Raw genomic sequence first — 24,482 nt, 5'->3', positions numbered from 1 at the left:
TTCATAGGCTGGAATAATAGGGAAAGAGAAGCTGCTGGAGTCCCTGTAACTGTTGATTTAAGTTAATCACTTTAGCATTTTAAATGTTAATTCTAAAAGTTTCCATTAAATACAGCATAATAATTTGGCTGGTTATAAGAGACAAGGGCTTTTAGCAATCATAAAATGCCAGCGATCTTAAAGCAAATCTCAATAATAGGATGTGTGCTTAAACTGTGTTTTACCTGTAATGTCCTTGAGATCTAATCTTAAAATATCAATGCTGATAAGAGGTGATTAAGATACATTGCTCCCTGAATAATTTAGGTATCACATCGTCAAGTGGAAGAATTACACTGAAGAGAGATTTCACTAAGTATGCACAGTATTACAAAAATAGTTCTTATGTTTTTCAAAAGTGGTCCCTTTTCAGCTCGTTCATTTACTCTTTTAAAGTGTACTGAAATATTTAAAAATAACATCAAAAGCACAAAAATAGAAGCAAGTCAACTTTCTAAAAAAGGAGCTCAACTTTTTCCTTCTTTGGTGAAATTTCAGATTTTGTTCCCCAGTTTGTAAGTCTAGAAAATCAGTCCTTTAAGGGTATGGGGAGAGGGAAAGGTGATAAACAGATGCCAAGTAAGCCACATGATTGTCTTCTAGGAGAAATACAACTGCATTGAAAGCGTATGTTTTTGAAGATCACTTAGATGCCAAAATAATTGTGAAAAACCTGCGCTATATTTTGACAGAAAATCTTCTGCCCTTCAAAGATGCTTATTTTGGGATTTCCCCTTTCTCTCCATTAAACTCAGCAGTATTTATTCTGCAGGCTACAGATCCATAGGCACTTTGCCACCCATCCTCCATTACATACTTGTATTTAATCTGCTCGATGCACACATTCCTACCTATTATAAAGAGGAAATAAAATATTCAGGTTAGCTAAATATTGGTCATCTAGATTTAAATTGGTATCTATTATGCTGACAGAAGAAAGTAGCAAAAAGGTATAGCCTCATCAAAAGAGAAAGTTCTTTGATTAAGGGAAATGTATTAAATTAACTCTATTCTTTTTTGTGTGTTTGGTGGTTCGTGTATGAGATTTTAGAATGGAAAGCAGTATCTGCTAAGGTCCAAACAACCAATATTAGCTATTTTGTAGGTTCTGTTTCCAAAAACCTATAACATTTTAATCCAATGAGACTTCGTTTTAGAGAGAGGACTTGTAAATAAAATATCCCAATGAGTGAAATTTTGACCAAAGTAAATAAGGTCACTGGATATGTTATTATCTTTGAGTATAGCCGTGGTTGATTTAAGAGGAGGGAAAGAAAAAAAAAAAAGTATGAAATAATTGCCTAATTACCGGGTATCAGGTTAAAGTACTTATTTGATTTAAATGGATGTGAAGTTAATGAATACAAGGAACTGCTCTGAAGTTCCACTTTTTCTTATCAAAATGATAACATTAGGCACCCATACTCCTGAGAACCAGCCTGGGTAGGGAGAAAGCTAATTGATCTAGGCAGAAACCCTTCAGGGGAAAAGACAAGAAGAAAAGAAACCTGGCCACGTGTGTAAGACGAGCACTCCCTAAGCTCTACTCTGAGAAGTGATAAGTTAACTCTTTGGATGGGCTGATAATTGGGTTGGTCCCTTGCAGTGCTTTTGTTAGACTTTTAATACTTTTAATACATTTAATACTTTTTAAATGGAAACAAATTCAAGCCTGATGTCTGCTCAGTTTTCCTAAAACTTAGAAGCTTGCTTTAATTAAAAAGACAGATCACCCGTGAACTTGACTGAACATTGATATATGATAATTTGTTCAATTACAAACCGATTAAGTTCAGAGGTACATTTTCCAAGATAGACCGAGATGTGAATTTGGGTATTTGAAATTTGAATAAACTCCTGGGAATCTTACGGTTCTATTTTGGTCTAGTGAAGAAAAAGAAGAAAGTCCTTGAACTTCTGATTTCTACATTTAAAAATGGGAAGTGTAAAAATTTGACAAAAGTAAGCTACTAGCCTAATACAGCTTTTTATTTTGAAGAGAGGAATATTCCAAGAAAATGTTCAACATTTTGGTAAATTTACTTTATAATAGGTAATATTAGTCAAATATGTCATATCACATTAAGTTTAGAGTCCATCCATTGGCTGAAATCCACTGTAGTTTTGTTCATTTGTTCGACAAATATTTATTAAATGCCTCTTTTGTGCCAAGCACTGTTTTAGACCCTTGGATAGAAAGTAGAACAAAGAAGGTTGTGTCTCATGGAACTTAATTAATAGATTGTACTTCATTGGCACTTGTTCTACTAATATAACGAATTGTTAATTTATTTTTTAAATTTAATTTTACCAGACCATAGTTGTCTTAGTTTCAGGGGTACAGCAAAGTGAATCAGTTATACGTATACGTATATCCATTCTTTTTTCTCCCCATATAGGTTATTTCAAACTTTGGTGTAGATTTTCCCTTGCTATACAGTAGATTCTAGTGAATCATCTATTTCATACAATAATGTACATATATATTTTTCAACAAGCACATGAAAAAATGCTCAACATCACTAATTATTAGAGAAAGGCAAATCAAAGCTACTATGAGATACCACTTCAATCAGAATGGCCATCATCAGTAAGTCCACAAATAAATGCTGGAAGAGGTTTGGAGAAAAGGGAACCCTCCTACATTGTTGGTGGGAATGTAAATTGGTGCAGCCACTCTGGAGGTCAGTATGGAGTTTCCTTTATTTGTTTATTTATTTATTTTTCATTTTTTAAAATTGTAATCAAATGTCTTTTCTCCAATATATTTTTTTTCTACTGTACAGCATGGTGACTCAGTTACACACACATGTATACATTCTTTTTTCACACATTAGAGTTTCCTTTAAAAACTAAATATAGAACTACCATGTGATTCAGCAATCCTACTTCTGGGCATATACCTGAAGAAAACTGTAATTTGAAAAAATACACGGTTCCAATGTTCATTGCAGCACTATTTACAATAGTCAAGACATGGAAGCAACTTAAATGTCCATTGAGAGAGGAATGGATAAAAAGATGCATATATATATATATATATATATATACATATATATATAATAGAATATTATTTAGCTATAAAAATGAATGAAATAATGCCATTTGCAGCAACATGGATGTGCCCAGGGATTATCATACTGAGAGATTATCATACTGAAAGATATCATATGATATCACTTAGATGTGGAATCTAATGAAATTTGTAGAAAAGAACTTATTTATAAGACAAACTCACAGATTTCAAAACCAATCCAATGGATACCATAGGTGAAAGCACTGGGGGGGGGGGGAATTGTGAGGGTGGAAATAAAATACACACATTACTGTATGAAATAGATGATTCACTAGAATCTACTGTATAGCAAGGGAAAATCTACTCAAAAGTTTGAAATAACCTATATGGGGAAAAAAAGAATGGATATATGTATACGTATAACTGATTCACTTTGCTGTACCCCTGAAACTAAGACAGCTATGCTCTGGTAGAATTAAATGTTCATTGCAGCACAAAGTGTGATAAGGTGATTTTAGAAGTAATAGTATTGTTTGGCAGGGGGATCCAGATAAAGAGAACTATGTAAAAATTTTACTATGTGAAAAAGTTTCCCAGTTTATTTTAATCATTTGACAGATTTTTTTCTGACCTGGGATCATTCTCTGGCGTTCAGTGATGGTTTGTAATCTAGGGTTTCAGCCCAGCTGTACATCCGAAAGCAAAAACAATGAAGTATATTGATGGCAGTTCCTAGTTCTTTTACAGCTGCTACTTAAGGTCCGAGGTTGTTCATATTAAAAGGTAGTAACCAAATGGCATTTACTGTATTTAAGTCCTGTACTAAAGAATCACATATGGGTAGCATATACAATGGTAATTGCCTAGCTGAAGCTGAAGTTAAAAGAGTTATGTGACTTGCTTAAGGTCACCCAGCATGATGATGGCAGAGGAAGGTCCCAAACTCTGATCTCCTGGGTGTTCTTTCCACTGGAGATACTTAGTGCTTTGGCCTCCCTTGTGTAGCATTTAATGTTAAGTAGTGTTTTACACTCCTGGTAACCTTGTTTTTGCTTGTTGTTACTCTGTTTGCTTTTATTTTTTTTTCTTTTGGTCTTTTGAGAGTTACACCTGTGACATATGGAGGTTCCCAAACTAGGGGTCGAATTGGAGCTGCAGCTGCTGGCCTACACCACAGTCACAGCAACTTGGGATTTGAGCCATGTCTGCAACCTATACCACAGCTCATGGCAACGCTGAATCCTTAACCCACTGAGCAAAGCCAGGGATCAAATCTGCGTCCTCATGGATGCTAGTCAGATTCATTTCTGCTGAGCCATGAAGGGAACTCCATTATTATTATTATTATTTGTCTTTTTGCCATTTCTTGGGCCACTCCTGCAGCATATGGAGGTTCCCAGGCTAGGGGTCGAATCGGAGCTATAGCTGCCGGCCTACACCAGAGACACAGCAACACAGGATCCGAGCCGCGTCTGCAACCTACACCACAGCTCACGGCAACGCCGGATCCTTAACCCACTGAGCAAGGACAGGGATTGAACCCGCAACCTCATGGTTCCTAGTTGGACTCATTAATCACTGCACCACAATAGGAACTCCCATTATTATTTTTTGAGTATGTAGACATATTAGACTGCTCATTGGAGTATATATTAAATAACAACACTGATATTGCATCAACAAAATTTAGACTGTGGTAAACTCTGTAGGACACAAGACTAGTTTTTTCAGTGAAGAGTTTCAAGAGAAAAAAAAGTGGGAGTTAGTACTTCTAGAGAAGAAGAGGCAAGAGAGAGATCAACCAAATACATTATATTCTGGAACTTGTTTGGGTCCTGATTTGAACAAACTAACTGAAAAAAATTTTTAGACAATCAAGGAAATTTGAGCATGACAACTTAATTATATTAAGGAATTGCTGTTAACTTTTAAGATGCAATAGCTCACTTGTGGTTAAGTATCTGACGTTTTAAGATTGTTTAAAAAAAGTCTCTCTTTTTAGAGGTACATATTGAAAGAGAATAATCAATATATAAGGGATTTCCTTCAAATCATGGCTCCTCTGCACCAGATGAAGATGATTGGTTTTAAGCTGATAATTGTTGGAGCTGTGTTGTGGGTACCTACAGGTTCATTACATTATTCTATCTACTTTCGAGTCTGATATTTTCCTCAAAAGAATGTATCATTCAACAATGAACCCAAAGTAGATCATTATTTTGATTTTATATGGCATAATGTGTTATTTCACTCAGGGAGGCCTCTGAAGGGTCCTGAAAAGGATTTAGATTCTTCCACTTTTTTTTTTTTTCTTTTTAGGGCAGCACAGCATATAGAAGTTCTCAGGCTAGGGTCCAAGTGGAGCTGTAGTCGCCAGCCTATGCCACAGGTCACAGCAACGCTGGATGCTTACCCCGCTGAGCCAGGCCAGGGAAGGAACCCGCATTCTCGTGGATACTAGGTGGGGTAGTTTCCACTGAGTCACAAGGCGAGTGAACTCCTCTTTTTTTGGGTCTCCCAGCATGAAGTTCCCTGGCTTGGGACTGAACCCCCAGCCACAGCCTTGCGTCCTTAACGGCTGGGCCACCAGGGAATGCCCTGAAAGGGTCTTAGAAGTAATCTAGTATGGTCTCCAGCTCCCTGCACAAAGCAGAGGTGGAGGTGGGGAAGGAGAAATTGTACTCTCTTCCTCTTCCCTCCCACCTATCTCGTCCAAGATCCAATTTCAAACTAGGTGACCTCCAAAAGATTTTTAATCTTCTCTAAAATAATGCCTGAAGTTTTAGGGGGAGAAGGGTGGAAAAGGGAAAATGTCGGTTGTCAGCCTTGTTTAATTTCTGGTCTTGATTTTGCTAATTAGTTACTTTGTGGTCCGGGGTTAGAAAACCCTATACCTTTAATTTCACTGCCCACGTGACAATGTTTTTGTTTTAGGGTAATTTCTAAAGCACAGGAAATTCTCAGAGAGCTTACGTCACTGCCAACGTTACAGTAATTACCGTATTGACGCTACTTGTTTATAAGGCGTGGAAACTTGAGCTGCAGCGCGAGGACAATTTAGCAATTTCAGAGTTCAGATGTAAATTATTATTGCTCTGTAACTTAACTTCTAAGCAGTGTTGATACTTGGGACCTGAACAGACCTAATTGTTGTTTTTGTTTGTTTGTTTGTTTTTCCTTTAATGACTACTGATACAATTTCCAGGTTGTTTAGGGCATAAAGCAGAGAATACAGCGCATTCACGTTCCTCCCAGGGGAACTTCAGGAAGTGTTTACTGCAGTAGTGCGCCTGCGCAGTTGTTCTCCACCAAATCGCCCGCTTTCCCCCATCCGGCTAGCAGGGGGCGCTGTGAGGTAATGGCTAGTCTTCTCCCGAGACCTCTGGAACGTAGCGTAAAAGGCCAGGAAGGGAAGCCGGCTAAGGGGCGTTCTATCTTCGACTGCCCTGGTCTCTATCACCCTTTGTCCTCCAGCCTCCCCTGCGCGCAGGGCCTGCGGGCCTGGTTGCTAGGCGGAAGCGGGGCGCGGTGGCGGCCGCGGCGGCTGCCCGGGCGTTTGAAAAGCGGCTACGCGGGCGGCAAAAGGTGCTCAGGCGGCGGGCTCCCCTCTCCCTGCAGACTGGCCCAGCCGGCTGCTGAGTGGCTTTTGTCTTCTGTCGGGGCCCGGTTGCGGGTGGACTGTCAGCCTGGGGACGGGAAGCCGGGCGCGCTACAAGCGGGCCGCAGAGCTGGGTCCGGGCGTCTGGGGCCACGGGCGGGCGACGGAAGCCTCACCCAGAGCCCTGCCGTGGGTGGCGGGCTACCTGCAGCTCACCCGGGCCCCTCTTCCTCCCAGCAGACCCCGCCTGTGGGCCGCCGACCGCGACCATGGTCTCCAAGTCCGACCAACTGCTCATCGTCGTGTCCATCCTCGAAGGTGAGTGGCCCGGCACCTGCTTTTGCAACTGCTGCTTCCAGAATTTTAACAGAGTAGTGCGGGGCCGAGGCTTTGTTAACCTTAGGAACCCTGGCTTGTGCGGCCCCCAGAGACTTGTTCAGAGTTGTACGTAGTGAGGTCCGTTAGGCAATTGATTTAAAAATCCCTCAAGGGAATATGAGCGCTGTTAGAGATCGGTGATATATAGCGTGACTAGCCATAGACCCCAGAGGATCTTGGCAAAACGATTTGCATCAGAAGCAGCGTGTATGTGACTTTGATATTATGAGCTGAAAGTGTGCTTGGAAAGCACGATCTGTTCAGCGACTTCCCGGTAATACCATTGGTGAAAATTTTGCTTTCACTCTAGTACAAGTTTCTCTTTACAAGTCGATGGGGGCCTTAGAAGACAGTTGTCAGGAGGGTCTGTTACACTTGCATGCCTTAAAGTTTGATTTGTCGAAGGAGTGACATTTGTTTATTAGGCATCTCACTGACTGTGAGGCAGTGCGCTGAGCCTGTAAACCAGTCCTGGTTCTAAAAGCTAAAGGTGTAGCATGAAGAGCAACAAATCATTCAAATAATGCATCAGGGTGTGGGTATGGTCTCTTTTGCCTGGGCAAGCTGGGAAAGGTTTCCTAGAGGAGATGGAGTTTATTCGGGTCCTAAAAGATGATTAGGAATTCGTCAAGTGGAAAAAGGAAGGAAGGGCATTCCAGGCAAAAGGAAGAGCCGGTGGCATTTAAGGTGTAGTAAAGCAAGGCTTGCTTCTGTTTGCTTTAATTCAGTGAGGTTGAGAGCAGGATGCAGCAAAATGGAGAGAGTCGATAGGTAAATTGAGGGTGAGTTATGAATAACAGGACAAGAAGGAGTCATCTTGAGTAGTGAGATAGAGGAATGGCTGGGGATTGTCATGGTGGTGTCCCCCCCAAAAAAAAGGTATGGGGAGGGCCTAGGAGTATGGGTGTGGGGGGAGGTTGAGAGGGAAGAAAACACTGGAAACCTAATTTTCGAGTTGTGGAACAGGAGACTGACCAGAAGTCATAGTGTTGGGACAGTTTTAACTGTGAGGTTGCTGACTTTTAAAGACATAGGCCTGAAATTCTACTCTACTTTAGTGAACAAAAAGCTTTTGAACTTGGAACCGTGCTGCATGCTCTGAGATAACAGAAATGTAAGGCACTCACTGTCCCTTCAAGGTTGTAGGGTTCTGGCTCCTTGGGGAGACCAAAGTAATGCACAGGAGCTAATATGTTGGGATGTGATATAAGTTAAATAAAGCTCAAGGATCCAGGCTGTAAATGGAAGTTTTGGAGGTGGCTGAGGATGATGGCTGAAGTGCCTTGAGTGATACCTGAGCTTGAGGTAAACGAGGATAGAGGAAGGTCATCCCAGGTGATTCAACAGCCCGGGCCACTGTGGGAGTGAGCAGGGTGGGTAGCACAGTGAAGAGGTCAGCAAGATGACCAGAACGGAGGAAGGAGGCTATTAGGAATACTGTGGTAAGAAATACGCTTGTATAGACAGGGTGCATAGGCCTTGGAGGATCTTGAAAACTGTGGTGTTTAGATTTAATGTTCTGAAAAATAGGGAGGCGGGATACATTCTTAAGTAGGAGAATAGTTTTTGCACGTTTAGTTTAATAGCAGTGTGCAGGGAGGAGAACCTGGCGTTGGGAAGGTCAGTTAGGTGTTGCTACAAACATGTCTAAAACTGGCGTGCGGTCCTCCCTCCAAACTGTTCCTCCTCTTGTGTTTGTATTTCTCTTCGTTATAACCACACTGTTGCCTCAAGCCAAGAACCAGGGAGTCATCTTCTTCCTGGGTTCCTGCTCCATCTCCCACTTGCGCCTGTCACCAAGTATTGATTTTATTTTTAAAATAATAGTTCATTTCAAAGTTCATATGAAGCATCTACAAGTTTCCATTGTGAGTGCTGTGCTGCAGAGCTGTCTTTATCCACCTAAATACTGTAGTAATCTTTTCACTGGTCTGTTTCATAAGTGTGTTCTTCTCAGTAAACACAGTTCACCTTATTATATGGGGATAATCCTTCTGAAGTGCCAATCTCATTTTCTTAAAATCCTCAGTGTCCTAAGAGATAAGGTCTCTACTTTTTTTTTTTTTTCCATCTATTTATGGCCGCACCTTTGGCATATGGGGGTCCCCGGGCTAGGGGTCGAATTGGAGCTTCAGCCACAGGCCTACACCACAGTCACAGTCACTCGGGATCCGAGCCAAGTCTGCAACACCACAGCTCACGGCAGCAAAGGATCCTTAACGCACTGAGCAAGGCCAGGGATGCAACCCGAATCCTCTGAGCCATGACAGGAGCTCCAGTCTATACTTCTTAGAATGGCATTCATAAGGGTAAACCTGTGGCCTCCCTTTTCAACCTCATCTGCGCTGCCATGTGCTCATATGTTTCCAGTCCTTCAGCTATATTGAGCTACTTGCAGTTTCTTGAATACACTTTTGGAAATGCCGTTTATTCAAAAGAAAATGATTGGCTTTCTACCACGAGCAAAAGTTGGCCTATTTATTGGATTCCAGGGATGAAAATGGCAAGGTTTGTTCTCAAGATAGTCGTTGTCTTTCGGACAAGGCAGACACCTGTTTGTTTCACTGTCTTCTGTTTTCAAACCTATTGGAGGTTGTAGTTAGGTTAATCTGAAAATAACAAGTTTTTTTTTTTTTTTTTTTTTTTTGGACATATATGAAATGCATTTGGGGAGCTTAGTGATCTTTTACAGCAGCTGAAAATAAGGTCCCGAAAGAGGCCTTTTGAGTGCTAATTGGGAGAGCCATGCCAGATGTGGGAAGACTCATAGGGCATTTCAGATGAGAACGTCAGGCTGAAACTCACAGGTTTGCAATCAAGGTCTCTTTGGCCCACCTAATTCCTTCCTAAGTAGCTTGTACCAGGGTGAGTAGCAGCAGAGATGTATTTACTTAACAGTGGTTAAAACTCCCTTCCCTGAAGACTCCCTCACTAGGTCTATAAACATCTTGGCTCTAAGAGTCTTAGTGCGTCTTTCTTAGTTCTTTAGTGTTCTGTTTTCAGTGTTTTAACTTTATCTCTTTCCACTAGAGTCTCAATTCCTTGAGGGCAAGCAAGCACCCTGTTTTATTCCTTTACATCCCATTATCTGACATAATACCGGACACTGAATGTGTCTTCAGCAAACAGTAAAGGAATGGAGTCAGGCAGTGCAAATGAACAGTAATGTGTAGATAGAATATTTTCCTTCTTGATAATGAACAACACTGTGCTTGAAAATAAGATGTATGAATAAATGGTTATTTTCTTTTACTAATTTATAAAGTATCCTTACTTTAACAGGAAAATTAAGATGCAGGTAAATTTGTTTGTGCTAATTCCATTATTTCTCAACCCTCCAGATGACTTAGCTATTCTGTACTAAGTACTGGTATAGTAATAGCTCAAGTTGGTATGATTACATTTTTAATTGTTTAATTCTATTTTTATTTTTTTGTCTTTTTGCCATTTCTTGGGCCGCTCCCCCAGCATATGGAGGTTCCCAGGCTAGGGGTCTAATCAGAGCTGTAGCTGCCAGCCTACGCCAGAGACACAGCAATGCTAGATCCAAGCCACATCTGTGACCTACACCACAGCTCATGGCAATGCCGGATCGTTAACCCACTGAGCAAGGGCAGGGATGGAACCTGCAACCTCATGGTTCCTAGTCGGATTTGTTAACTACTGCGCCACGACGGGAACTCCTAATTGTTTAATTCTAAATGTTACTGAGATCATTGCTGCTCAAAGTGTGAACCGAGGACACCAGTGACATCTCCTGAGATCTTTAAGAGTCTTGCAGACTCTCAGGCCCACCCCAGGCCTGCTGAGCCCGAATCTACATTTTACCAGGGTCTCGGAGCACCTTATTGTTTGAGAAGCACTGATTTGTAAATTAAAGATTTTTTTTTTTTCTTTTTGGTTTTTAGGGCGGCATCTGCGGCATATGGAGGTTCCCAGCCTAGGGGTCAAATTGGAGCTACAGCTGTAGGTCTACACCACAGCAACACAGGATCCGAACCACGTCTGCGACCTACACCACAGTTCACAGCAACGCCTGGGTCCTTAACCCACTGAGCGAAGCCGGGGATTGAATCCGCCACCTCATGGTTCCTAGTCAGATTCGTTAACCACTGCGCCACAACGGGAACTCCTGTAAATTAAAGCTTTCAACTTGACTCATATTTCTTAATCATGAATTTGGATATATATGTGAGTATGTGCTAGTGAGATAATTTTATGGGATATATGTCAGCCACTTACACCATTTGTCAGTTTTTAAAACATATACGAAATGATCACATTTGATTTTTGTACACATCTCGTTAACCTGTATAGTCTTTTTTTTTCTAGGTCGCCATTTCCCCAAACGTCCAAAACATATGCTTGTGGTAGAAGCAAAGTTTGATGGAGAACAGTTGGCTACTGATCCTGTGGACCACACTGACCAGCCAGAATTTGCTACTGAGCTAGCCTGGGAAATAGACAGGAAAGCACTGCATCAGCACAGGTGACTGTGATTTTCAATTCGTACTGCTCTTTTTCGGTCAGTTATAAATCAATAAATATATATCTCTAGTTGGTAATACTTGTTGAGGGTTTTTTTTTTTTTTTTAATGTGCCAGAAAATTTTCAAAGTACTTTGCAACAATAATTGGCTTAAGCATCCAAACAATGCTATGAAGTAGGTATTATTTCCCCCATATTACAAATGAGAAAACTGAGGCCTAAGAGGCTAAGTGACTTGTGCTAAGTCAGTCAGCTGGATAGGGATAGAGGCCAGCAGCCAGTTCAACGACAGAGCTAAGCTTTAACCACTACACTTAGCTTGCCTTTTTTTTCTTTTGTTTTTCTTTTCTTTTTTTTTTTTTTTTGCTAATGTCTGAGAGAGTAGATATTCTAGAAGTGTCATAATGATACCTACCCATTGTTAAATGTGGGTTGGAATTCATTGTAATTTCTGTTAATTCATTTATTGTATATTTTACCTGGATTGCCAAGGATATATAGAGATAGGTATGTGGTAATTATGTAAGAGATTCTTTCTAATTAATTTTACAGCTGGTTTTAGACTTCATTGGTGTATAAAACATACTTAAAGTTATAGCTTTTTATTATTTTATAAACTCTGATGATCAGAAGCGGGGAAGAACACTGATAGTTTTATTAGAAAAAGGGTTAAAAATATGTTTTCTCTGGGTAACATAGAATCATTTCAATATTTGCTCTCTCTTAGTACTAAAATCAAAGTACAGAGTCAAAAAATGAAAGCAAGGGTAAATTTATTTTCTTGGGTTGCCAGATTAATCCATGGATTTATCTGAAAGTGAATTAAGTTCTTAAAGGATATCAGAATTTTGTGTTGTATTTCTGCCTTCTGGAATATTTGCTCAGAGTCTTGGTATGAGATATTAGTGCCTGCATCTGTGGTTGTGTGTACAGTGGTGTTAGTGCTTAGCGATAACACTCTATATTTTGTAGGCTGAGAAAATAACACAGATACATGATGATTTTGTGCCAAATGCAGGTTTCATAGTCATTCTATTAGATAATAGTGGTGGCAAAATCTAATCCTCTTACTGTATGAGCCAGTATAAGAGTTCTAGACTCAGGAGAAGCCATGTTACACCAGTCCAGTTCATGCTTACGTTACCTTAGCATGTATTACACTGAGCTATTGTTAATTTTAATAGTTTATGCTATTATGGCATTTAATTCTTAAGTTTATTTCATTTTTTTTAGCAACAGAAAGAACCAAAACTATATACATACGTGCATTTGAAGTTTTATGTGTGTTTGTGACAGTCTAAGAAAAATAATTTAACATCAGCCTTGAGGATTTATGGGAACTTTTTACTTTATTATTATTTTTTAACTTAGTTTTTTTAGTCATTTAAAAATTTTTTTAATGATTTTTTTTAATCTTTTCCATTATAGTTGGTTCATGGTGTTCTGTCAGTTTTCTCCTGTACAGCAAAGTGACCTAGTCACGCACACGCACCTAGTCATACACATTCTTTTTCGTCACATCTTCCATCATGTTCCATCACAAGTGACTAGGTAGCTTTTTACTTTGAAAGAATTCTATGTTACAGAAGCTTGAGAAACATTGACCTAGATGATAGCTTTTTAGGTGAGGGAGACTAAACTTTTTGACATGTTTCATGTATTACTTAGTTGTGGTATAGGTGAGTAAAGGTAATTAACAGTTCATGCCATTTGAAGAGTTTTTCAGATGTAGAACGGATAGAGGTTATCCAACAAAATTATAATTGTCTTGCGAGTAGTAGGCAGCTTTTTCAAAGCTAATACAAAGTTCAGTATTAAGCAGAAGTGATTTTATTTATCACATAAATTGTTATGTTACAGGTTACAGCGTACTCCTATCAAACTCCAGTGTTTTGCCCTGGATCCTTTATCTTCAGCCAAGGAAACGATAGGTTACATTGTTTTAGACTTAAGAACTGCTCAAGAAACCAAACAGGTACTGACCTTTTGATGTTTTTTTACTGATTATGTTAAACAGTTGGTCCTTTTCCGTAGGTAACAGATTGATGGGAAGGACATGAAGTATTGGACCTGATAGATTATGGGCATGAGCCGGTGTGGTCGTTCTTCGTTCTTAGGAATTTGATTTAGAAAATCCTGCCTGTTTGGTCCTTCCTTTGACCTGGAACTATCTTTCTCAGAGAGACTTCTCAGAGTTCAGATCTGTGTGCAAGTTGCTATTACCTCGAGCTGGGCATGTTCAGCTCCTGCGCTTTTCTTTCAGAGATGCTCCTCTTTTAGAGTCCTTGCCGCAGTGGACGGTCGCCACTCTCTTTCCAGTTAGGTGAGCTAGAAATAGAGAGGTCTTCCTCAGCACTTCCCTTTTCTGGCCTCCATAGCCCCCCTTTCCGGGTGGTTTTCCCTCCTGATGCATCTGCTCTTCTGCAGTTGCATTGCTGCAGCTTTCTTAGCCTAAGCCGTCGTTTCTTACCTTGGCTGTCACAGTAGCCTTTTAATTGGCTCCCCCGCTTTCTGCTCTGTGCTTCCTTGTGCAGTAAGCAGAGTAAAGGTACTTACTGAAACACACCTAGGTTATGTCAGCAGTATTGCCACCAAAAGAAGGTTAGGATTAAGGGTTAGGGTTTGATAATTCTTGCAGTGTTTCAACATTTTTTGTTACTATTATTTGTTATGGTGGTCTGTGGTCAGTGATGTTACTATAGTAGAAAGATCATGACTCACTGAAGGCTCAGACGATGGTTAGCATTTTTAACAATAACATATTTTTTAATGTATGTACATTGTTTTTTAGTCATAATGCTACTGCACACTCTAAATAGACTACAGTATAGCGTAATCATAGCTTTTGTATGCACTGGGAAGCCAGAAAATTTGTGTGACTCACTTTATTGCAGTAGTCACTTTATTGTGGTGCACTGGAACTGAACTTGCTGTTTGACCATAGTCTGTCTCTGTTTGCTCATGAGCCAGGCGGCCTGGCCCAAATTTGGAGTTAATCAAAAGAAACTGAAATTTTAAGATGATATAAAAGAGGACTCATTTCTCTTCCATCTTTGGGCACTCATTGTTTCTCTGCCCTTAAGTCCTGAGAAAGGCTATCCTTTTTCAGTCTTAGACCCTTGGATAGTCCGCAGTCACTTTGCTTAAAGAGAAGGTAAATCCTCTTAGGAGGAGGATATCTGGCTGGAGATCATGCCTCTAACTGCTCTTGGTATTCCTTTCCCCCTGTCTAGTCCTTTAGGGTAGTTTGTTGTTATATGGATAATCAAAGTTAAGGAGAAATGTTTCAGGTTTTTTTTTTTTTTTTTCAGTTTTCAGAAAATCAAATATTGTCCCCGTTATCTCTTCCAGTTGCCAACAGAAATATTTGAAGTTGGATAGTAAATATTTGAATTTCAAAATAAATTGATTTCTCTGTAAATAAACACAAACAGAAAAACAGATTTAGTTTTCTGAGTTAGTAACAGAAATTAGCATAAATTCTGTGAGTAGGTTTAAAGTCTCTTTTTTCAGGCTTATGCTTACAATGAGAAAATGTCTATTCTAAGAAATACAGGAACAAATTATACTATGAATTTTTGCCTTTAAAAAAACTTGGTTGTTTGGAGTTCCTAATGTGGCACAGCAAGTTAAGGATCTGGTGTCTCTCCAGTGGCTTTGGTTGCTGCTGAGGTGTGGGTTTGATCCCCGCCTAGCACTGTGGGTTAAGGATGTGGCATTGCTGCAACTGTGGTGTACATCGCAGCTGCACCTTGGTTTTGATCCCTGGCCTGGGAACGTCCATATGCTGTGGGTATGGCCAAAAAACAAAACAAACAAACAAAAACCCCCAAAACAAAAAAACCCAAACTTAGTTGTGAATTTTTAAAAAATATGTATGGCCTAGTTAATCCAATTTTACTTATAAACTTAGGTTGAACATGAGAAGACAGTTTTGGGTTTTGATCAGTATAAACAACAGTTACTTCCAGTGCCTCTGTATTACAGTGGTCGGAGTAAGGATGTTGGTTATAGGTATTGAAATTGTGCCTCTGCACTATCGGTGCATGTGGTCCTGGGCCATGAGATTTAGCAGGCTGATCTGGGCGTTAGAATTCATGAGATTACCCTGGGGTTTGGGCAGAGGGTGGATATTCAGGTGGTTTAGGATACTTCATTCTGTGGGCAAACCTTTCTAGTTCAGTATCAGTCACGTGCATGTTTCATAACCCAGAACTCTACCATTAGACCTTTACTTTAGTATTTTGTTAGTGTTATTATTAACACTTTGCTTTTCCTCTCCTGATTTGATATTAACAGAACAGAAATATAGGAGGCAGAAAAGGTATAATAAAAAGTGAAAAATCAGGAATTAGGAAAGTGGAAAATTGATAGTCTTTTTGTTTGTTATTTCTATAAGGGATGAAGTGAGATTGGAGCTATAAGAGTGAAGATAGAAAGAAATACATGTATTTCCTCCTCTGTAATAAATTATTACCTGTTGAAGCACAGGAATAGAAGGAAGGAAAACAATCCAAACTTGTACTTAGTTTTTTCAAGAGGAAATTCAGTTAGTTTCCTAAGCAGGATTAAAAAGGATTAATTTCTTTTGAGGAAAACATGGGGAAAAAAATACTGGAAAAGAGGAAGAAGGAGTTCCCGTTGTGGCTCAGTGGTAGCAAATCCAACTAGTATCCTCGAGGATGCAGGTTCAATCCCTGGCCTTGTTCAGTGAGTTGAGGATCCAGCACTGCTGTGAGCTGTGGTGTAAGTCACAGACATGGCTCGTATCTGGCATGGCTGTGACTGTGGCGTAGGCCAGCAGCTACAGCTTGGATTTGACCCCTAGCATATGCCGTGGGTGTAGCTCTAAAAAAAAAAAAAAAAAAAAAAAAAGTGGGGTGGGGGAAGTACTGAGAAACTACAGGAAATATATTTAGAATTGTATACAACATTTCCCACTACTGCTTATTTCCTATTAAGATGTTTTGCTGTGTTCTGTTGTTACTCTCTAGGCACCAAAATGGTACCAGTTGCTGAGTAATAAATACACCAAGTTCAAGTCTGAGATACAGATAAGCATTGCTTTGGAAACAGATACAAAGGCACCCGTGGATACTTTTAAAGCAAAGGGAGCTCCTCCTCGAGATGGAAAAGGTTTGTACATTGTTTCAAAGGACATTCTCTGAGAAGTTAAATCTGTGGACTAGGACCTTGGAAAGGGCAGGGAGGAGATATTTCAGGGAGATAGATGCAGGAGCGTACACTGCTTTTACTCTAGAGCATCAGACAGGAGTCTGATATTGTTACACATGAACACTTGCTACTCTTAGCTCTTGTTTACAAAAATTCGAAATAGGGAAAGATTGGTCTTTGACATATAACAAAACAAAGCAGAAATTTATATTGTGTATAAAAGTTTAGGAAAATGTTCCTAGTGTGAGTGCAGGAAAGCCAAAAATGGTTATGCTGGACTCTATCAACTCAGCTGTAGTTCAACAGAATCTTCATTTTTTTTCCCTTTCTTTTTAAATTAATAAACTTGATTTTTTAGAGCATTTTTAGGTTCATTGTAAAACCTAGGTTCATTGAGTGGGAAGTACTGAGTGTCACCCTCCCCACAGCCCCCCAATACAATCAACATCTCCCCCAGAGCAGTACATTTATTAAAATTGATAAGCCCACATGGACACATCACTGTCACCCAATGTCCATAGTTTATAGTAGGGTTTGTCCTTGGTGTGGTACATTCTGTAGGTTTTGACACATGCTGTGACACATAGCCACGATTGCAGTATCCTGCAGATAGTTTTGCTGCCTTAAAGATGCTCTGTGTTCTGCTCGTTCATTCCTCCCTTCTACCTAACCCCTGGCAGCTGCTGCTCTTTTACTCTTGGCATAGTTTTTTCCAGAATGTTGTACCTTTGGAATCTTGAAGTATGTACCCTTTTCACATTGGCTTCTTTGACTTAGTAATACGCCTTTAAGTTTCTTCCATATCTTTTTGTGGCTTGGTAGGTTATTTCTTTGTAGAGCTGAATAACAATCCATTGTTTGGATGGACTGTTGTTTATCCACTTAGCTACTGAAGGATATCTTGATTGCTTCCAAGTTTTGGCAGTTAGGAATAAAGCTAACATCCCTGTACAGGCTTCTGTGTGGACCTAAGTTTTCAGTTCATTTGGGTGAATGCCAAGGAGTGTGATTACTGGATCATACGGTAAAAGCATGCTTAGTTTTTAAGAAATTGCCCAACTGTAAGGGTATATGGGAAGAGTATATTTAATTTTGTAAAAACCACCAAACTGGTCTTCCAGAGTAGAGGTACCATTTTGTATTCCCACCGGTAATGTGTGAGTTGTTTTTGCTCCACATCCTTGTCAGCATTTGTTGTCAGTGTTTGGGATTTTGGCCATTCTAATAGTTGTTTTAATTTGCAATTCTCTTGTGATAAATAGTACCAACATCTCTCGTGATGCATTTACTTGCCATCTGTATATTTTCTTAGGTGAGGTATCTGTTTAGGTCTTTTGCCTAATTTTTACTTTGTTGTTTGTTTTTGTTTTATTGCATTTTTAGGAGTTTTTGTATATTTTGCGACAATTTTTTTTCAAGTCTGTGACTTGTCTTCTCGTTCTCTTGACATTGTCTTTAGTAGAGCAGAAGTTGTAAAATTTTAATGATGTCCAGCCCATCATTGTTCCATGGATTGTGCCTGCAGTGTTGTTTCTAATAAGTCATTACCATACTCAAGGTCACTTACGTTTCTCCTGAATTGTCTTTTAGGAGTCAATAGGTTAGTGGTTTACACTTAGGTTTATGATCCATTTTGAGTTCATTTTTGTAGAAATTTTAAGTTGTTCCAGTACTGTTTGTTGAAAAGGCTATCTTTGTGCCATTGTATTGCCTTTGCTCCTTTGTCAAAGATCAATTGACTATATTTATGTGAGTCTATTTCTGGGCTCTCTATTCTGCGTCATTGATCTTTGTGTCTCTTTCACCAACATCACACTGTCTTCATTACTGTAGCTTTATAGTAAGTCTTGAAGTTGAGTAGTATCATTCTTTGACTTCGTTGTTCTTCAATATTGAGTTTGCTATTCTGGGTCTATTATTTATTTAAAGTATAGTTGATTTAGAGTGTGCTTAATTTCTTTTGTGCAGCAAAGTAACCTAAACTTATAAACATTATTTTTTTAAGTATTCCTTTCCATTATGATTTATCCCAGGAGATTGGATATAGTTCCCTGTGCTATATATAGTAGGACCTCATTGCTTATCCATTCTAAATGTAAGCGTTTGCATCTACTAACCCCAGAGTCTCAGTCCATCCCTCTTCCTGGCCCTCCCCCTTGTCCATGATCTGTTTCTGTTTTGTAGATAGGTTCATTTGTGCCATATTTTAGTTTCCACACATAAGTGATATCATATGGTATTTATTTTTCTCTTTCTGAGTTACTTCACTTAGCATGATAATCTTTAGTTGCATTCACATTGCTGCAAATGGCATTTACTTTGTTCTTTTTATGGCTGAGTAGTATTCCATTATATATATGTACCACATCTTAATCCATTTACCAGTCAGTAGACTTTCAAGTTGTTTCCATGTCTCGGCTATTGTGAATAGCACTGCTAAGAACATAGCAGTGCCTGTATATTTTTGAATTATAGTTTTGTCTGGATAGATGCCCAGGAGTTAGATAGCTGGATCATATGGTAGTTCTCTATTTAGTTTTCTGAGGAACTACCATGCTGTTTTCCATAGTGGTTGTACCAATTTACATTCCCACCAATAGAGTAGGAGGGTTCCCTTTTCTTAACACCTTCTCCAGCATTTGTTATTTGTAAACATTAATGATGGCCATTCTGACCTGAATGTGGTGGTACCTCATTGTAGTTTTAATTTGCATTTCTCTAATAATTAGTGATTTTGAACATCTTTTCATGTGTTTTTTGGCCATCTGTATGTCTTCTTTGGAAGAATGCCTATTTAGGTCTTCTGCCCATTTTTCATTTGGTTTTTTGTTGTTGTTGTTGTTGTTGAGTTGTATGAGTTGTTTGTATATTTTGGAGATTAAGCCCTTGTTGGTTGCCACATTTGCTACTATTCTCTCCCATTCCGTGGGCTGTTTTTTCATTTTTCTTCATGGTTTCCTTTGTTGTGCAAAAGCTTGGAAGTTTGATTAGGTCCAATTTGTTAATTTTTGTTTTTATTTCTATCACCTTGAGAGACTGATCTAAGAAAACATTTGTTGTACGGTTTATGTCAGAGAATCTTATACCTGTGTTCTCTTCTAGGAGTTTTATGGAGTCATATCTTTGGTTTAAGTCTTAGAGCCATTTTAAGTTTGTTTTTGCGCATGGTGAGAGGGTTGTTTTAGTTTCACTGATTTACATGCATCTGTTCAGTTTTGTCAGAACCACTTGCTGAAGATACTTTTTCCTATTTTATATTCTTGCCTCCTTTGTTGAAGATTAATTGGCCTTAGGTGTCTGGGTTTATTTCTGGACTTTCTATTCTATGTCATTGATCCATATGTCTGTTTTTGTACCAGCACCACTCTGTCTTGATTGCTATAGCTTTATAATATAGTCTGAAGTCTGAGAGAATTATGCTTCCTGCTTTTTTTTCTTTTCCGTCAGAACTGCTTTGGCAGTTTTGGGTCTTTTATGGTTCCGTATAAATTTTTGGATTCCAGTTCTATGAAAAATGTTATGAGTAATTTGATAGGGATCACATTAAATCTGTGGTTTGCTTTGGGTAGTGTGGCCATTTTAACAATATTATTTCTTCTAATCCAGGAGCATGGGATACCTTTCTATTTCTTTGAGTCCTCTTTAATTTCCTTGATTAATGTTTTATAGTTCTCAGTGTACAAGTCTTTAATCTCCTTGGTAGGTTTACTCCTTTTTTTTTTTTTTTTTTTTTTTTTTGGTGTGATTTTGAAAAGTATTGTTTTTTATTTTCATGTTCTAATACTTTATTGTTAGTATACAGCAGTGCTAACTTATTTCTGAATGTTAACTTTGTCTCCTGCTATTTTGCTGAATCCTTTGATCAGATCGAGTAGTTTTTGTGTGGAGTCCTTAGGATTTTCTATATATAGTATCATGTCATCTCCATATAGTGACAGTTTTACCTCTTCTCTTCCAATTTGGATAACTTCTTTTTTTAATCCAATTGTTGTGGCTAAGATTGCCAATAGTATATTGAGAAAAAGTGGTGAGAGTGGGCATCCTTATCTTGTTCCAGATTTTAGTGGGAAGGCTTTCAGCTTTTTTTTCATTGGCTATGGGTTTGTCATAAATGGCTTTTATTATGTTGGGGTATGTTTGCTCTATACCCACTTTGCTAAGAGGTTTTTGTTTTTTTTTAATCATAAATAGATGTTGAATTTTGTCAGATGCTTTTTCTTTGTCTACTGAGATGATCATGTAGTTTTTGACTTTTCTTTTGTTAATGTGGTGTATTACACTAATTGATTTACCTATGTTGAACCATCCTTGTGAACTTGGGATTAATCCCACTTGGTCGTGGTGTATGATCTTTCTTATGTGTTGGTGGATTTGATTTGCTAAAATTTTGTTGAGTTTTTTTGCTTCTATAGTCATCAAAGATACTGGACTGTAATTTTCTTTTTTGGTAGTGTCTTTGTTTTTTGTATTAAGATGATGGTGGCTTCATAGAATGTCTTTGGAATTGTTCCTTCTTCAGTCTTTTGAAGAGTTTAAGGAGGATAGGTATAACTTCTTTGTATGTTTGGAAGAATTAGTGAGGCCATCTGGGCCTAGACTTTTGTTTGTAGGAAGTGTTTTTATTACATATTCAAATTTAGTTCCAGTGATGGGTCTGTTCAATTGATCTTTTTCTTCTTGATTCAGTTTTGGTGGCCTGTATGTCTAGAAAGTTGTCTGTTTCTTCTGGGTTGTCAAATTTGTTGGCATATAATTGTTCATAGTATTCTCATGGTTTTTTTGAGTTGCTGCAGTACCTATTGAGAGTTCTCCTTTCTCATTTCTTATTTTGTTTATTTGGATTCTCTCTTCTTGATGAGCCTGGTCAGAGGTTTGCCAATATTGTTTACCCTTTCAAAGAACCAGCTCTTGGATTTATTGATTTTTTTTCTGTTGTTTTTTTTAATCTCTCTTTTATTTATTTCCTCCCTTATCTTTATGATTTGTTTCTTTCTGCTGCCTTTAGGTTTTGTTTGATCTTTTTTTCCTAATCTTTTTTGGTTATATGTTGTTTTGTTTGTTTGAAATTTTTCTTGTTTTTTGAGGATAGCCTGTATAGCTATGAACTTTTAAGAACTGCTTTTGGCATCCTGTAGATTTTGAATGCTTGTGTTTTCTTTGCCATTTGTCATGAAGTATTTTTTTTTAATTTCTTTTTTGATTTCCTTGTTGACCCATTAGTTTTTTCGTAGCATGTTAGTTTACATGTAGTAAGTTTTTTCTCATTTCTTTTCCTGTGGTTGATTTCTAGTTTCATGCCATGGTGGGTCAGAGATGATGCTTGAAATAATTTCTGTACTCTTAAATTGATGAGGTTAGTTTTGTGTCCCAGTATGTGGTTAGTCCCTGAGAATGTTCCATGTACTTGAAAAGAATGTATACTCTGATTTTTTTTTTTAAGGTAAGAGTCCTGAAAATATCCATTAAGTCTAACTGTTCTTTTGTGTCATGTAGGATCTCGGTTGCTTTATTGCTTTTCTGCCCAGAGCATCTGTCTGTTGATGTGAGTGGGGTGTTAAAGTCCCCTACTGTTATTGTATTCCCATCAATTCCTCCTTAAATGCCTGTTAGTATTTGTTGTATGTATTGGGGTGCTCTTATATTAGGTGCATATATGTTGACAAGCATAATACCATCTTCTTAAAGTGATCCTTTTGTCATTAAAAAGTGTCTTTCTTTATCTTTTTTATGCCTTTGCTTTAAAGTCTGTTTTGTCTGATAAAGAGTGTTGCAACTCCTGCTTTCTTGTCATTTCCATTTGCATGAATTATCTTTTTCCATCCCCTAACTTTGAATTTATATGTGTCCTTTGCCCTAAGGTGGGTCTCTTATAGGCAGCATATTGTAGGCTTTTGTTTTTTTAATCCATTCTTGCACTCTGTGTCATTTGATTGGAGCATTCAACCCATTAACATTTAAGGTAATTATTGATAGATATGTATTTATTGCCATTTTAAACCTTGTATTCCAGTTGATTCTTTGTTCCTTTCTTTTTCTTTTTGTGGTCTGAAGATTTCCTTTTATTTATTCTTATGTCCTTTTCTTTTGGGTTTTTGTGAATGCACTCTTCTTGATTTGTGATTGCCCTGTTTTTCTAGTATGTTACCCTCTTTATCTCCTTGCTTGAGACTGACAGTCCTGTAGGCTCAAACACATTTAAAAAAAAAAAGAGTCTAGATTTTCTTACTGTTCTTCCCCACATTTTGTGAATTCGATGTTCTTTTTTACATCTTCATGTTTATCCTTTTGCTCTTCCTTGTGTTTATCATCACTTTCACAAATAGTTTTTTTTTTTTTTTAAATCTGTGTACTGGCTTATTTATTTATTTATTTTTGGTCTTTTTGCCTTTTCTAGGGCCGCTCTCACAGCATATGGAGGTTCCCAGGCCAGGGGTCTAATTGGAGCTGTAGCTGCCGACCTACACCAGAGCCACAGCAACACCAGATCCGAGCCACGTCTGGACCTGCACCACAGCTCTCGGCAACACCTGATCCTTAACCCACTGAGCATGTCAAGGGATTGAACCTGCAATCTCATGGTTCCTAGTTGGATTCGTTAACCACTGAGCCACAATGGGAACTCCAGTACTGGCTTATTTAAGTAATTACTTTATAATTGTGATTTCCTTCATCCTATATCTCTTTATTCTTTCCTATTTAGACCTTCAATGTTTCTTTCAGGATTGGTTTAGTATTTTTGTATTCTTTTTGTATGATTAATTCTCTGTGTCTCCAATTTTAAATGATAACCTTGCTAGTTATAGTTTTCTAAGTTGCAGACTTTTCCCTTATAGAAGTTTGATTATCTTGCCATTCTCTTCTGGTGGTAGTGTTATTGTAAAGAAATCGGCTGATAGCCTTATGGGGGTTCACTTGTAATTAACTCTGTTTTTCTCTTGCTGCCTTTAGAATCCTCTGCTTATCTTTAACTTTTGCCATTTTTATTACATGTTTTGATGTAAGTCTGGGACCCTCTGTGCTTCCTATCTCTGGATATCTGTTTTCTTCTTTAGATTTGGAAAGTTTTTAGCTATAACTTATTCAAATACATTTTCAGTCCCCCTTTCTCTTTCTTCTCCTGCTGGGATCCCTGTTATGTATAGATTGGCATGCTTTATATTATCCCATATATCTCTTTCATTGTTTTTACATTTGGCTTTCTGTCTGTTGTCCTGATTGGGTGATTTCTATTATTCTAATCTTCCAAGTCACTTATTCATTCCTCTGTATTAGTCATTCTGCTGTTCACTGCCTGTAGGTCAGCTTTTGACTTGGCAAATGAATTTTCTAATTTTTCTTAGCTCTTGCTCATTGTTACTGTATCCTTTTTAAAGAAATCTGCATTACTGTCAATAGCCATTTTTAATTTCTTCAGTGTTTTTGTTACCTCCTTTTTGATCTTGGTGTCTATTAGACTGCAGAGGTCTGTTTCATTATTTATTTTCCTGTTCTTTTAACTGGGAATAGTTCTTATGCTTCATTTTGCTTGAATTTTTATTACTGTGTGATTTGAGGGAATATAATTATCTACTTTAGCCTTGGAGTGCTGTTTATAAGCTGAAGTGTCCCTGGGAACCTTGTGTGGGTTTCCCTTTTTTTTTTTTTTTTTTTTTTTGTCTTTTTTGCCATTTCCTGGGCCGCTCCAGCGGCATATGGAGATTCCCAGGCTAGGGCTCGAATCAGAGCTGTCGCCACTGGCCTACACCAGAGCCACAGCAACGTGGGATCCGAGCCGTGTCTGCAACCTAC

General features: G+C 38.5%; 1 protein-coding gene across 4 annotated transcripts in view; it reads left to right on the top strand.

Annotated features, from left to right (window-relative positions):
* CEP120 (centrosomal protein 120) overlaps positions 6,393–24,482 on the top strand; it is an 89,856-nt gene continuing 71,766 nt past the window's right edge. For 2 of the 4 annotated variants that reach the window (XR_002341873.1, XM_005661594.3), the window contains exons 1-5: positions 6,393–6,640; positions 6,894–6,971; positions 11,364–11,520; positions 13,380–13,494; positions 16,514–16,655. Coding sequence is in view for 3 of the 4 variants with exons in the window: in XM_005661594.3 (XP_005661651.1) it covers positions 6,923–6,971; positions 11,364–11,520; positions 13,380–13,494; positions 16,514–16,655 (463 nt within the window). In the remaining variant the exon portion in view is untranslated. Of the gene's footprint in view, positions 6,972–11,363; positions 11,521–13,379; positions 13,495–16,513; positions 16,656–24,482 lie in introns of all 4 variants that reach the window. The other 2 variants (XM_003123877.4, XM_013995057.2) reach the window with 2 other exon arrangements.

Source organism: Sus scrofa, chromosome 2 (assembly GCF_000003025.6).
Source record: "Sus scrofa isolate TJ Tabasco breed Duroc chromosome 2, Sscrofa11.1, whole genome shotgun sequence".
Taxonomy (NCBI): Eukaryota; Metazoa; Chordata; class Mammalia; order Artiodactyla; family Suidae; genus Sus; species Sus scrofa.
The sequence above is the reverse complement of the archived record's forward strand: the minus strand, read 5'-3'. Positions and strand labels throughout refer to the sequence as shown.